Source organism: Tachyglossus aculeatus, chromosome 6 (assembly GCF_015852505.1).
Source record: "Tachyglossus aculeatus isolate mTacAcu1 chromosome 6, mTacAcu1.pri, whole genome shotgun sequence".
Taxonomy (NCBI): Eukaryota; Metazoa; Chordata; class Mammalia; order Monotremata; family Tachyglossidae; genus Tachyglossus; species Tachyglossus aculeatus.
The window spans coordinates 14,881,338-14,895,793 of NC_052071.1; the positions used below are offsets into that span (position 1 = coordinate 14,881,338).

Here is a 14,456-nt window from a genome sequence, read left to right on the forward strand (position 1 = left end):
GTGTGCAGAGCACTGTACTAAGCGCTTGGGAAGTCCAAATTGGCAACATATAGAGACGGTCCCTACCCAACAACGGGCTCACAGTCTATGGGGATTAAGACTGGGAGCCCCACGTGGGACAGGGACTGATTAGCTTGTATCTACCCCAGCACTGAGTACAATGCCTGACACATAGTAAGCGCTTAACAAATACCACCGCTATTATCGTTAAGTCTGAAGGCTTCAGATGTCCAGCCCCACTTCAGGAGAAACGAGAGGGAGACGGGAGTGTCAGAGAGACAGCCAGGCACATGGGAAGCACTCTGTAGATTGGGTTTAGGTAACATGATTCCGGGGAAGAGGATCACGGATCCTTCTTGAAGAAGGCATGTTCCTACCAAATCAACCTGGGGCATCGTAGACGGATCTTTCGGGAAGACTGAGCCCCATCTGAGGGTCAGTTCATTAGTCACCACAGGTAATTAGGGGGTCCCCAGCCTGCAGAGCCCACTCTGAGATGCGTGTGTGGGAGGGGGGGAAAGGGAGATGACAGAGGAAGAACCAGTCAGTTTCTGCCTGCAAGGAGTTTACGGTGCCAGGATGGAAACCAGATTACCTCAGAATCATCAAACGTAAGAGCAGAAGCCCATATACAATAAACCTAAAAGACCCAACCCTAGAAACTCATGACCAAGAAGGAGACGAGGGGCAGAAGGTTGGAGACCACTAGGCAAGTGGCACTGTGGGAAAACGGAGGATTCCCTTTCAGGTCTGCCTTTCTCCATCTGACTGAAATACCCCTGGAAGCTAAAGGAAAGAAGATTGGGCTGGGAGGCGGGAGACCTGGGCTCGGTCCCAGATCCATCCCTATCTTTCTGTGTGGTTTTGGTCGAGATTCAACTCCTTCATCTTAAGACAAATCCTCCCTTCCTACCTAGAGTGCTCAGGGCAGAGGGGAAATCTGGGACCTCTGGGGCTCGGCCATAAACCGTGAGCAGACCACCTGTTGCTACTTTGGTGGTCAACTGGGATCTCCTCCCACTATGTTTTTAGGGGTGGTATGATAACCATCAAGAATAAAGTCTATGTTCAATGATCTGAGGTGAAGGGGCCAGAGAGAGCCCAGCCCATTAAAATACACACATAATCCCCAAGCCTCAGTTTAGCCAAAGTTTCACCTTCCTCTTCTGGACAGGGAGCAATGCTGCCCGGTTGGAATCTCCCCTGTCCTTTTCCCGCCCCGGCACCCGCTCTGTTGGCTAAGGGGCAGGTTCATTACTAAGAGGAAGGAAGCAGGAGGAGAAGAAACAAGGAAGGAGCCCAGTTCATCGACCCGAATAACCAGCCCCTTGAGCTTTGGGGGTCAGCTGGACCCGGAAAGCCCTTTGAGCTTGAAGCAGAGCAGTCACTTCACTTCTCTGTGCCTCAGCGGCCTCATCTGTAAAGTGGAGATTAAGACCGTGAGCCCCACGGGAGACAGCGACTGGGTCCAAATCTCATTAAGTTGAATCTACCCCAGCCTAAGAACAGTGATTGGAACATAGTGATTGCTTAATAAGTACCATTATTGTTATTAGAATTAGTATTAGCTAAATGGAGGAGAGATACTGGGGACATTCAAGATGTTATGCTTTAAGATGGGAGTCTGAGCTGATGCCAACTGGGCCCTTATGAAGAATAAGCAGCGTGAGAAGCAGCGTGGCTCAGTGGAAAGAACCCGGGCTTTGGAGTCAGAGGTCATGGGTTCGAATCCCGACTCCGCCAATTGTCAGCTGTGTGACTTTGGGCAAGTCACTTCACTTCTCTCAGCCTCAGTTACCTCATCTGTAAAATGGGGATTGACTGAGAGCCCCACGTGGGACAACCTGATCATGTTATATCCCCCCCAGCGCTTAGAACAGTGCTTTGCACATAGTAAGCCCTTAACAAATGCCGTCATTATTATTATTATTAATAAATGCAAACCTGGAGCTTGGGTTCCTGACTTTTTTGGTTGAGGTGAGGAATGAGTAGTCCCCTCTAGATTAGAGAGGTCATAAAGTCCCATGAGGCAGCTTGGCAGAAGTGCCAGTGCTTCAAACCCAAAATTTCTAGAACCCAACATTTCTGATGACCCCTTCAGACCTATTTCTGTTCTACAAGCCTCTCCCCAGTAAAAATCACTCTTCTTTTTCTTTCCACAAGCCTCTTTTGTTTGCTCTGGGGGCCCGTTGCTTGCTTCAAGCTGTGACTCAGAGCCAGGATTCAAGTTGTTTTTTCTTTATCTTCACTCCTTGTCCCCCACCCCGCAGAATTTTTTTAAAGGTTAGTTCGTCTTTGGGATTACACTCTTCCACTCAAGAATGCATTTGCTTCATTGTCTCCGCTTCAGCTCCATAGCAAAGATTCATCTCTCCCTTCCCACTGACTATGTGTTGTAATAGGATAAATATTATTGTAATATTTAGATGATGATGTGTGTACAATAATAACACAGCCAGAGGCAGTTCATGGAAACTTCCCCTTCTCCTTTTGGACTTGTGATGAAGCTATTGGCCCCTTGACCTTGTCTTGAGAGTCTGGCGGAGATGATTTGTGGAAAACACTGACAGTGTTCTTTTTTGGATTCTTCTTTTGGGATGGAGCTAACCCTGATTTTGTTTCGAGTGTCCCAGAATTGAGAAGCCGCGTGGCTTAGTGGAGAGAGCTTGGGAACCAGAGGTCATGGGTTCTAATCCCGGCTCTGCCACTTGTCTGCTGTGTGACTTTGGGCAAGTCACTTAACTTCTCTGTGCCTCAGTTCCCTCATCTGTAATGTGACTGTGAGCCCTATGTGGGACAACTCGATTACCTTGTATCTACCCCAGAACTTAGAACAGTGCTTAGCATGTAGTAAGCATTTAACAAATACCATCATTACTATTATTATTATTATTATTGTCATGGGGATTAAAAACATAAGCCCTACGTGGGACAGGGATGGTGTCCAACCTGATTAGCTTGTATCTACCCCAGCACTTAGTACCGCGCCTGGCACATAGTAAGGACTTAACAAATACCATCAAAAACTTGCTTGGAAGAATGCAACTCAAGCAAAATGCATGATCACCCATTTCCAGCAATTTAAAATTGAATAATGGGTCAGAAGAAAAGTAAAAAGTACTTAAAAGTAGTGAAAGCAAGAGGAAGAATAAGGATTTATCAGGAAGTAGCACAAGTGCTTCAGGATGTGATAGTTGAATCCATAATTGAATATACAAATACATACACAAATTGAAATGTACGTAGACTAAGTACACAAGTGCTGATTAGGGGAATGAGATACCTAAGCACTAAAGAAGGGGTTGGGTCAATGTGACTGGGGTGCTAGGAAGAAATCAGGGAAGACTTTCTGGAGGAGGTGGGATTTAGGAGGGCTTTGAAGATAGGGAGTATGATGGTTTGGTGGGTTTTGGGAGGAGGGTCCTCCAGGCTTGCGGGGGGAACAACATGAGCTAGTGGTTGGAGGCAGATGAGATACAGCATGCCATAGTGGATAGAGCACAGGCCTGGCAGTTAGAAGGTCATGGGTTCTAATCTCTGCTCCACCACTCATCTGCTTTGTGACCTTGGGCAAATCACTTCACTTCTCTGGGCCTCAGTGACCTCATCTATAAAATGGGGATTGAGCCTGTGAGCCCCACGTGGGACAGGGATTTTGTCCAACCTGATTTGCTTGTATCCACCCCAGCACTTAGTACAGTGCCTGACACATAGTAAGCACTTAATAGCACAAGTATTATTATCATCATTATGATGATGATGATGATTACTAATAAGAATCAAGGACAGTGGCAAGTATTTCAGAGACAGGGAGGAGGGTAGTGTGGTCAAATCAAAAAGGGAAAGTTGGATGGAGGAGAGAGCTTGGGAGGGAAGATGAAGAGTTCCATGTTGGACATATTGAATTTGAGGGGGTGGCAGGGCAATCATGTCCTGCAGGCAAGAGAAAATGAAAGATTGCTAAATCTTGCCAGTTCTTCCTCTATAACATTTCTCCTCCATCCAAACCATCACCAACCTGATCAAAGCTCTGGTAATGTCATGGTGAGACCATTGCGTGACCGTTAAGAGATCGTGTCTCGACCTCCAGACGACTCTGTTGTCCCTGTTGGTTGGGGCGTGGAGTTTGGAGTCCCCGGGAGGGGTACTTTCCAGGCCTGGGCAAACCTCTCATGTCCCCCCTTCCCGTGCCCACCACCCTACTACGCACCATCACCACTCCCGGCCAAATTTTCCAAAGCCTCTAGTATTCCATCTCAGGGAGATAGTGTGGTCTAGAGGAAAGAACATGGGCCCGCAGGTCAGGAGACCTGGGTTTGAATACCGGCTCTGTGTGACCTTAGAAAGTTGCCTAACTTTTTTGTTCCTCTGTTTTCTCATCTGTAAAATGCAGACTCGATACCTGTGTTCCTTAGCCTGTGAGTCGGGGACCATGATCTGCTTGTACTGTACCTACCCCAGTGCTTAACACTTAACAAGTACAAGCACTTAACAAGTACCACAGTAATTACTGTTATTATCTGACATCCTTGCTCTGTCTCCTTTCCACAGCCTCGGAGACGTACTGTGTATTTCAAGACAAGAAGTACCGGGCAGGAGAGAGATGGCACCCTTACTTGGAACCTTATGGGTTGGTTTACTGTGTAAACTGCCTTTGCTCAGAGGTACAGAACTCGTCTCTCCTTTCCCAGCCCCTCCTTTTCCCTCTTCATTGCTCTGAGTCCCACTGGTCTGTGTGAATAAGCCCCAGCCCATGTGCTCAGAAACTGAAAGAAATCGGACGGTAGGCCTAATGAAAAAATCATGCAGGCTCAAGATATGAGAAATGGATGAATAAAGATTCTCCTAGTCTTTCTGAGCTCAGTTTCCATGGGATCTGCTTGTAGGGGCTCTGAGACTCAACATGCATGTTCTGTCATGCCATGTTTGACCGGAGGTCACTGCACAGGCCAGAAACCCTCTGAGGCTGGCTGTGGGCATCAAGGCTGGTGGGCGCAGGGGCTGGGGAAGGAGGGTATATGGGCAAGGTCCTTGTGTGGCTCAAGTCTCTTAGCGAAGCAGCATGGCCTAGTGGACAGAGCCCTGTCCTGGGATGCAGAAGGACCTGTGTTCTAATCCCAGCTTCGCTGCTCGCCTGCTGTGTGACCTGGGCAAGTTACTTTACTTCTCTGGGCCTCAGTTCCCTCACTTGTAAAATACGAATGAATACTGTGAGCCCCATGTGGGTCAGGGACTGTATCCAACCTGATTAGCTTGTATCTACCCCATTAGTTAGAATAGTGCCTGGCACATAATAAGCACTTAACAAATACAGTTTTTTTAAAAAATACTCACCTGGCCCAAGTTGGATCTCACCCCTGCGTGTCTTCAGCGTGGCTCAGTGGAAAGAGCCCAGGCTTTGGAGTCAGCGGTCATGGGTTCAAATCCCGGCTCTGCCGATTGTCAGCTGTGTGACTTTGGGCAAGTCACTTCACTTCTCTGGGCCTTGGTTCCCTCATCTGTAAAATGAGGATTAAGACTGTGAGCCCCCTGTGGGACAACCTGATCACCTTGTAACCTCCCCGGTGCTTAGAGCAGTGCTTTGCACATAGTAAGCGCTTAATAAATGCCATCATTATTATTATTATTCACAGAAGCTCCCTCTTCTCCACGACCACAAGGGCTTAGTACGGTGCTCTGCGCACAGTAAGCACTCAATAAATTCAGTTGCTGCTGTAGCGTTTTCCCAAGAATCAGCACGGTGTGGTGGATAGATCGTGGGCCCGGGAGTCAGAGGGTCATGGATTCTAATCCTGGCTCCGTCATTTGTCTGCTGTGCGACCCTGGGTGAGTCACTTCATTTCTCTGGGCCTCAGTTACCTCATCTGTGAAATGATGATGGAGACTGTGAGCCCCACGTGGGACAGGACTGCGTCCAACCCGATTTGCTTCTATCTACCCCAGTGCTTGGTACCGTGCCTGGCACGTATTAAGGGCTTTACAAATAATATTGTTTTTTTTTCCCTCCTCCAGAACGGGAACGTGTTCTGCAGCCGCATCCGATGCCCGATTGTCCACTGCCCCATGCCCGTTCACATCCCGCAGCTGTGTTGCCCCCGGTGTCCAGGTAACCCGGCCCACTGCCCCTCTGGGGCCCACAAGTCTCTGGCCCCCCTGCCCGGGAGGAACGGGAGCCAGGAGTTGGGGGGGATGGAGACAGGGAGCCAGAGGGCAGGGGGTGCGAAGGGAGGGAATTCCCAGACGGGGATAACAATGGGACGCTTTCATGCCGTCCAAACCAGCCCGTAAACACCATTTATGGCCGCAGCGGGGCTTGTTCAGGGTTGTAATAAGCCCTTGAATTCCTGGTGACAGCTTTTCATTGGTTTTTAATAGTTATAAGAGTGATAGCGGTCGAGGCGGGGGCCGGGGGCTGGGGGAGAGCCTGGCTCGGAGATCTCCCTGCAGAAACAAGGCCCGGCTCTCAACGGCCCAGCCGACGGGGCAGATTAACCTGGACTGTGGCACCGGGCGTGCTCTCCAATTAGCGCTCGGCCTGCAGCCCCGCCGAGCCCCTCGATGACTCAGGACCGTCAGAAATCATAGGAGCAGGGCCGGCCAGGTTTATGACAGTATTAAATCTCCCTGCCTGCTGGCTGAACAGGAAACTCCTGCAGACTGTACGGTTATTATGCGGGCATTGTTAGGAGCTACTGTGCGGTGGAGGGTTTCGCAGGACTCCCAGCCCCATGGTGCGTCCGTACATATCTGTAACCTATGAAGTATATTAATGTCACTAGAGGGTAAGCTCGTTGTGGGCAGGGAATGTGCCTGTTGCATTATTATACTGTGCTCTCCTGAGCGTTTCATAAAGTGCTCTGCACCCAGTAAGCACTCAATAAGTACGACTGACTGACTGACTGACAGCTTGGGTCATGGATACTGCTCTGATGGATGAGGCACCTCGTTTCCACTTGGAAAACGGGGTTGATTCAGTTCCCACGGGATCCCCTCTGGATCCTATGGGAGGCAGAGGTGGGCAGGGCTTGAGGGGGAGGCTCCTGGGCTAGATCCGCGGGTCTGCGGCAGTCCATCTTCTCCTAGTGGACACTGTAGTTGCCACAGTAGTCATCAGTATTTATTGTGTTGTGGGCTTGTGCTGACTTTGGGATGCATTGTGTTGTGTTGCGTTGTATTGCCTTATGGACCACAGTGAACCTGAGGGCTGGGAGGGGGCTTGTGGTACGGTGAGAAAGGAGGGGGTCCCAGGGGAAAGAGTACAGGCCTGGAAATCAGAAGATACAGGTTCTAGCACCAACTCTGCCACTTGCCCACTGGGTGACCTCGGGCAAGTCATTTGGCTTCTCTGCACCTCAGTTTCCTCATCTGTAAAATGGGCATTAATCAATCAATCAATCGTATTTATTCAGCGCTTACTGTGTGCAGAGCACTGTACTAAGCGCTTGGGAAGTACAAGTTGGCGACATATAGAGACAGTCCCTACCCAACAGTGGGCTCACAGTCTAAAAGACTACTCATCAGTCTAATCATCAGTTCTCTCTCCTCCATAGACTGTGAGCCCCAAATAGGACAGGACATATGTCTGATCTGATTATCTTGTATCTACCCCGGGGCTTGGCAAAATCAATCCATTTTTATTGAATGCCTACTGTGTGTAGAGTTCTGTACTAAGCACTTGGGAGAGTACAATAAAACAGATTTGATAGACATGCTTCCTGCCCACAATAATAATAATAATAGCATTTATTAAGTGCTTACTATGTGCAAAGCACTGTTCTAAGCGCTGGGGAGGTTACAGGGTGATCAGGTTGTCCCACGGGGGGCTCACAGTCTTAGTCCCCATTTTCCAGATGAGGTAACTGAGGCCCAGAGAAGTGAAGTGACTTGCCCAAAGTCACATAGCTGACAATTAGCAGAGCCGGTATTTGAACCCATGACCTCTGACTCCAAAGCCCGTGCTCTTTCCACTGAGCCACGCTGCTTCTCTATGCAATGAGTTTACAGTCTAGAGGGGGGAAATGAGGGAGCGCTTAGCAAATACCAAAGTCCCGCCAGATTTGTTTGTATCCACCCCGGCGCTTAGTACTGTGTCTGGCACGTAGTAAGTGCTTAGCAAATACCACAATCATTATTATTATCATTACTAATGGCAGAGTTTAGGGTGAGTTTTCTGAATTGGTGGAAAGATACGGGCAGCCCACAGGGGCCAGACTTGTCTATAGGAGGTGGAAGTTTTGGAGGGAAGGCGGTCCTACCAGGAGTGAGGTTGCAAAAAGGGTACCCATGCATCCAGAGGATGAGGAGGGTGAGGGGTCTCCCCAAGCAGCAGGTTAGCTCAGATGCCCCCGGGAAGGGAGGCCGTGTCAAAACACTACACTCCTCCTCACTGGGAAACAGAGGATGGACCTGAACAGGGAGATTGCCACAGACTACTGGCAGTGTCAGAAGCAAGGGAAAAAAAAAAACAAAACCAAGCTCAGACAAGTTGGCATTATAGAGCCCAGAGGTGAGAGAGATGAAGGAGGAGAATAGTCTTCACACCTCCAAAGGGTGATCACCTAGCTGTATTTCCAGAGGGGAAAGAAGAAATGGATTTCAATGGCAGCAGGACTGATGTAACTTAGACCTGAGGTAGTCAGTCTCCTCCTGTAGACTGCAGGCTCTTTATGGGCAGGGAATGTGCCTGTTTATTGTTCTGTTGTACTCTCTCAAGGGCTTAGTACAGTGCCCTGCACATAGTAAGCCCTCAATAAATAGAACCTTGGTGGAGGCTTTTCCTGCAACCCAGATCTCAGAAGGAAGGATTTACAACAGGCTAGCTGCAGTTAGAGATGGTATGGAAGGTGAAGACGTGTCCCCAAACAGTCCCCAGGTATTGTAATCCCCTAAGCGCTTAGTACAGTGCTCTGCACATAGTAAGTGCTCAATACATACCATTGATTGAGCAGTGTTCATTCGCCTGTGGAAGTTCTGAGTGGAGGAGACCTGGGCCACCTCAGACCTCGAGCTTTCCCTGTGCCAGACTGCCTGCCCTGACACCCTTCTTTCCTGTTTTTTCGAGGACACAGCGTCTCTTGATTCAGCTGTCCAGGCACCCTCTGTTTCCCATGATCCCTGGCTCCCATATCCCCGCTCCTGGAATTCCCTCAATTCCCACCAATTTTCAAATTCACCTCCATGGCGCTTTCTAAACCATGGAAATCGGTGTATGCAGATTGTTCTTCCAGGATTCCAAGGGGGAAATGGATCCTGATCCCCATGGAAAGCAAATCTGGGATTTTCCCAGGAGGAGCTGGCTCAAGCTTCCCCAGGAGAAGTTAGAGGCTGGACAGAGAGACCAGAGCATTCTGAAAGTCACAAGACTGGGAGGGACTTTCAGTCCACTCTCACTCATTCATTCAATCGTATTTATTGAGCGCTTACTGTGTGCAGAGCACTGTACTAAGCGCTTGGGAAGTACAAGTCGGCAACATATAGAGACTGTCCCTACCCAACAACGGGCTCACAGTCTACAAAGGGGAGGCAGACAACAAAACAACACACTCTCCTGTCATGGGGCAGGTTTGCACATCCTCCTTATTAAGCTACTAACCAGATTCAAACAGATCTCCAGAGAAGGAGGTGACCAAACTTCCATTAGAGAAAGTTCAATAGTGGGTGAGCCAGATATGATCCCCAAGTCGAATGGGTTGACAGTACATCCTGGCTTGATTGGGACCACCCCTGGATTTTTGGTGGAGGAATTTTGGAAAGCCATGTTAACATCACAGCATTGAGACTGCTCTGACTAAAAGGCCCGGGTGGGTTTGTCCCAACCTCTAGGTGCCTTGGTTTGTGGGTTCCCGTCTGAGACGACTCAGGTTCACCCCGTGCTCACTTTAGTCCCCAGAGCATTCTGGGGTCTGAGGTCTGGATGATCCAGAGAGTTGGAACATTATAACCTCAGGTGACTTCTCCTGTAACTCTCCAGCCCTCAATCAGTCAATCAATCATTTTTACTAAGTGCTTACTGTGTGCACAGCACTACACTAAGCACTTGGGACAGGTACAATATAATCGAGTTGAGAGATGCACTCCCTCCTCAAAAATCTCCAGTGGCTACCAATCAATCTGCGCATCAGGCAGAAACTCCTCACCCTGGGCTTCAAGGCTGTCCATCACCTCTCCCCCTCCTACCTCACCTCCCTTCTGTCCTTCTCCAGCCCAGCCCGCACCCTCTGCTCCTCTGCCGCTAATCCCCTCACCGGGCCTCGTTCTCGCCTGTCCCGCCATCGACCCCCGGCCCACGTCATCCCCCGGGCCAGTAAGGATGGGCAGTAATAATAACTGCGGTATTTGTTAAGTGCTTCCTATGTGCCAGGCACTGTACTAAGCACTGGGGTGGATGCAAGCAAATCGGGTTGGTCACAGTCTCTGTCCCACATGGGGCTCACAGTCTCAATCCCCATTTTACAGATGAGGTAACTGAGGCACAGAGATGTGAAGTGACTTGCCCCAGGTCACACAGCAGACAAGCGGCGAAGCCAGAATTAGTACCCATCACCTTCTGTCTTCCGGGCCTGTACTATATCCACTATGCTGTACTTCAGGAGGGACTCTCTTCTGCGGAACAGCTTAGGCGCGGCCCCGATCGGAGGCAGGGGGATCTAGGTGATGACCTCCCATTGTGTGAAATTTTCCTCTTGCCCAAAGTGAAGACGCCCGGCTGTCTGCAGGAGTGCGTGCCCGGCCGTCTCCCCCAGTGGGTCTTCCAGTTGGGTCCAAAGGAGCCTGCTGCATTGTTCTCCAGGGTCCATAGCATGTTGGCACCTGCAGCAGACCATCTGGCTCCGGGCTTTGCACAGACTCTCCGGCCAGGGAGCACACTGGCTGCCAGGAACTTGTCATTGATTGGGAACACATTTGGTAAACAGAGGCGAGACTGACCCAGCGGGGCCCTCTGATGATGATGATGATGGCATTTATTAAGTGCTTACTATGTCCAAAGCACGGTTCTAAGCATTGGGGAGGTTACAAGGTGATCAGGTTGTCCCACAGGGGGCTCACAGTCTTAATCTCCATTTTACAGACAAGGGAACTGAGGCCCAGAGAAGTTAAATGACTTGTCCAAAGTCACACGTCTGACAATTGGCGGGGCTGGGATTTGAACCCATGACCTCTGACTCCAAAGCTCGGGCTCTTTCCACTGAGCCACGCTGCTTCTCTGCCCGCTATGTGCAGGGTGGCGTAGTGGATAGAGCATGGACTTGGGAGTCAGAGGGTCACGGGTTCTAATCCCTGGCTCTGCCACTTGTCTGCTGTGTGACCTTGGGCAAGTCACTTTGCTTCTCTGGGACTCAGTTCCCTCATCTGTCAAATGGGGATTAAGACTGTGAGCCCCATGTGAAACAGGGACTGTGTCCAACCCAATTAGATTGTATCCACCCCAGCACTTAGTACAGTGCCTGGGATACAGTAAGCGCTTAACAAGTACCTCAATTATTATTATTAGGTAAGTGCTTAACAAGTACCTCAATTATTATTATTAGTGAGAACAGCGGGTGGGGCCTGAAGGAGGAGGACGGAGTGTCGGTGGGGCAGCCTGAGAAGAAAGCGAGGAAGGGCTTCTGATCTTGCCTCCAACCTTTCCCCTTGGCCAACTCACCCCATTTCTGCAGGTCACTTGATAAAATTGGGGTACTCTCTCTTCACACTGACCTCTCTGCCACAAATATGACTACCAGCCTCTGGGCCAGAGAGAAGTTAGGGAAGGACTAAAGGAAAATAGCCTTTGGACATAATGGGTGATTGCAAATAATGGAGGCCTAATTATATTTCTATGATTGCAATGATTTGTAATAATATTTGGGGCATTTGTTTAGTACCTACTATGAATTAAGCACCGTACACAGCGCTGGGAAAGATACAAGACAATCGGGCTGGACACAATCCCTGTCCCTGTAAGACCGAGAACAGATATTGGATCTCCACTTTGCAGATGACAGGATTGAGGCCCAGAGAAGTGAAGTGACTTGCTCAAGGTCACTCAGCAGGCAAGTGACATAACGGGGATTAAAACCCAGATCTTCTGACTGCCAGGCCTGAGCCCCTCCACTGGGTCATGTTTCTTTTCTTTCCACAGTCAATGACATAACTGCCTAAGCTCCAATCCGTAGGCCACAGTTGGACACACACACATTCATTCATGTACACATATAGATATGGATAGATACCATATTGATATAAATATGTGTGTGTGTGTGTGTGTGTGTAGATATACACATATAGTGACCCAATTATAAAGTGATCATAATAGCATCTTCTCCCACAGTTGCAGACAGAATTCCCTCAATAATTTTTGTCAAGTTCTTTTTGAACCCCTGAGTGGCTGATGTGTGAAATCCCAAATTCATTTATTATTCCTTCTTGTGCTTGCAACGCTCCACTCTTCATTTCCCCCCACATAACCCCCTGACTCCCACTACTGTAGACAACACCGTTGTCCTTTCTGTCTCACTATCCTGTAACCTTGGCTTATCCTCAACTCATTTCTCTCAACCAACCAACATAATCACTGTCACCAAATCCTTTCAGTTCTACCTTCACAACAATACTAAAATCTTCCCTTTCCTTTCAATCCAAACTGCTACACTGATCTTAACACTTATCCCGTCTTGACTTCTGCACCAGCCTTCTTGGTAATTTCCCTGTCTTTTTTTTTAAATGGTATTTGTGGGTGGTACTGTACTAAGTGCTGGGTAGATACAAACTAATCAGGTTGGACACCATCCATGTCCCCCATGGGACTCACAGATGAAGTAACTAAGGGACAGAAAAGCTAAGTGACCTGCCCAAATTCACACGGCAGACAAGTGTGAAACCAGGTCCTCTGACTTCCAAGACCATGCTCTTTCCACTAGGCCATGCTACTTCTCCCGTCTCTCCCCACTCTCATGTCTCACCTCTCTCCCAACTCCAGTCCATACTTCATTCTGTGTCTGGATTAGTGTTTAATCCTTGTTTTTCCACTCCTCAAGAACCTCCAGTGATTCCCCTCCACCTCTGCCTCAAACAGAAACTCCTTACCTTTGGCTTTGAATCACTCAATCACCTTGCCCCCTCCTATCTTTTTTTCACGTATTTTCTACTACAACCCAGTCCATTTACTTCGCTCCACTAACGCCAACCTACTCATTGTACCCCAACCTTGTGTTCCTAATAATGATAATAATAATTGTGGTATTTGTTAAATGCTTACTATGTGTCAGGCACTGTACTAAGCACTGCGATGGATACAAGCAAACAGGGTTGGACACAGTCTCTGTCCCACACGGGGCTCACAGTCTCAATCCCCATTTTCCAGATGAGGTAACTGAGGCAGGGAGAAGTAAAGCGACCTGTCCAAGTTCACACAGCAGACAGGTGGCGGAGCCAGGATTAGAACCCATGACCTTCTGGTTCCTATGTCCTTGCTCTATTCAATACGCCACGCTGCTTTCTCCCTGCCAACCCCTCACCCTTGTCCTGCCTTTGGCCAAGGGACAGAACATCACTCTCCCCCGTTCAGAGCCCTCGGACAATCACATCTCCAAGAGGCCTTCCCTGACTAAGCACTGTTTTCCCTTACTCCCTCTCCTGTCTGGGCCACTCTTACACTTAATAATAATAATAGTGATGGTATTTGTTAAGCGCTTACTATGTGCCAAGCACTGTTCTAAAAGAATATATTTTGTTTTGTAGTATATGTTTTGTTTTGTTCTCCGTTTCCCCCTTCTAGACTGTGAGCCCATTGTTGGGTAGGGACCATCTCCATATGTTGCCAAATTGTACTTCCCAAGTGCTTAGTACACTGCTCTTGTGTGCTCTGCACACAATAAGCGCTCAATAAATATGATTGAATGAATGAATCTGGGGTAGATACAAGGTAATCAGGTTGTCCCGCGTGCAGCTCACAGTCTTAATCCCCATTTTACAGATGAGGTCGCTGAGACCCAGAGAAGTTAAGTCACTTGCCCAAAGTCACACAGCTGACAAGTGGCAGAGTCAGGATTAGAATCCATGACTTCTTACTCCCAGGCTCGTGCTCTTTCCACTAAGCCATGCTGCTTCACTTGGATTTGTACCTTTTTTTCACCCCTCCCTTAGCCCCACAGCATTTATGTACATGCCTTAATTTATATTAATGCGTCTCCCCCTGTAGTCTGTAAGCACCCTGAGGGCAAAGAACATGTCTACCAATTCTGTTGTATTGTACTCTCCCAAGTACCTAGAATAGTGCTCTGCACACAGTCAGTGTGCAGTAAGTAGGATTGATTGATTGATTGATTCTATTTATTTTATTCTGTTAATATGTTTTGGTTTGTTGTCTGTCTCCCCCTTCTAGACTGTGAGCCCACTGTTGGGTAGGGACCGTCTCTATATGTTGCCAACTTGTACTTCCCAATAAATACGATTGAATGAATGAACGAATGATTGAT

At 48.6% G+C, this 14,456-nt stretch overlaps 1 protein-coding gene across 2 annotated transcripts in view; it reads left to right on the forward strand.

Moving 5' to 3' along the window:
- Positions 1–14,456, forward strand: part of CHRDL1 (chordin like 1) — an 87,381-nt gene that overhangs the window by 14,092 nt on the left and 58,833 nt on the right. For both annotated transcript variants that reach the window (XM_038748177.1, XM_038748175.1), the window contains exons 3-4: positions 4,552–4,664; positions 6,013–6,106. In XM_038748177.1, coding sequence (XP_038604105.1) covers positions 4,552–4,664; positions 6,013–6,106 — 207 coding nt within the window. The remainder of the gene's footprint in view (positions 1–4,551; positions 4,665–6,012; positions 6,107–14,456) is intronic.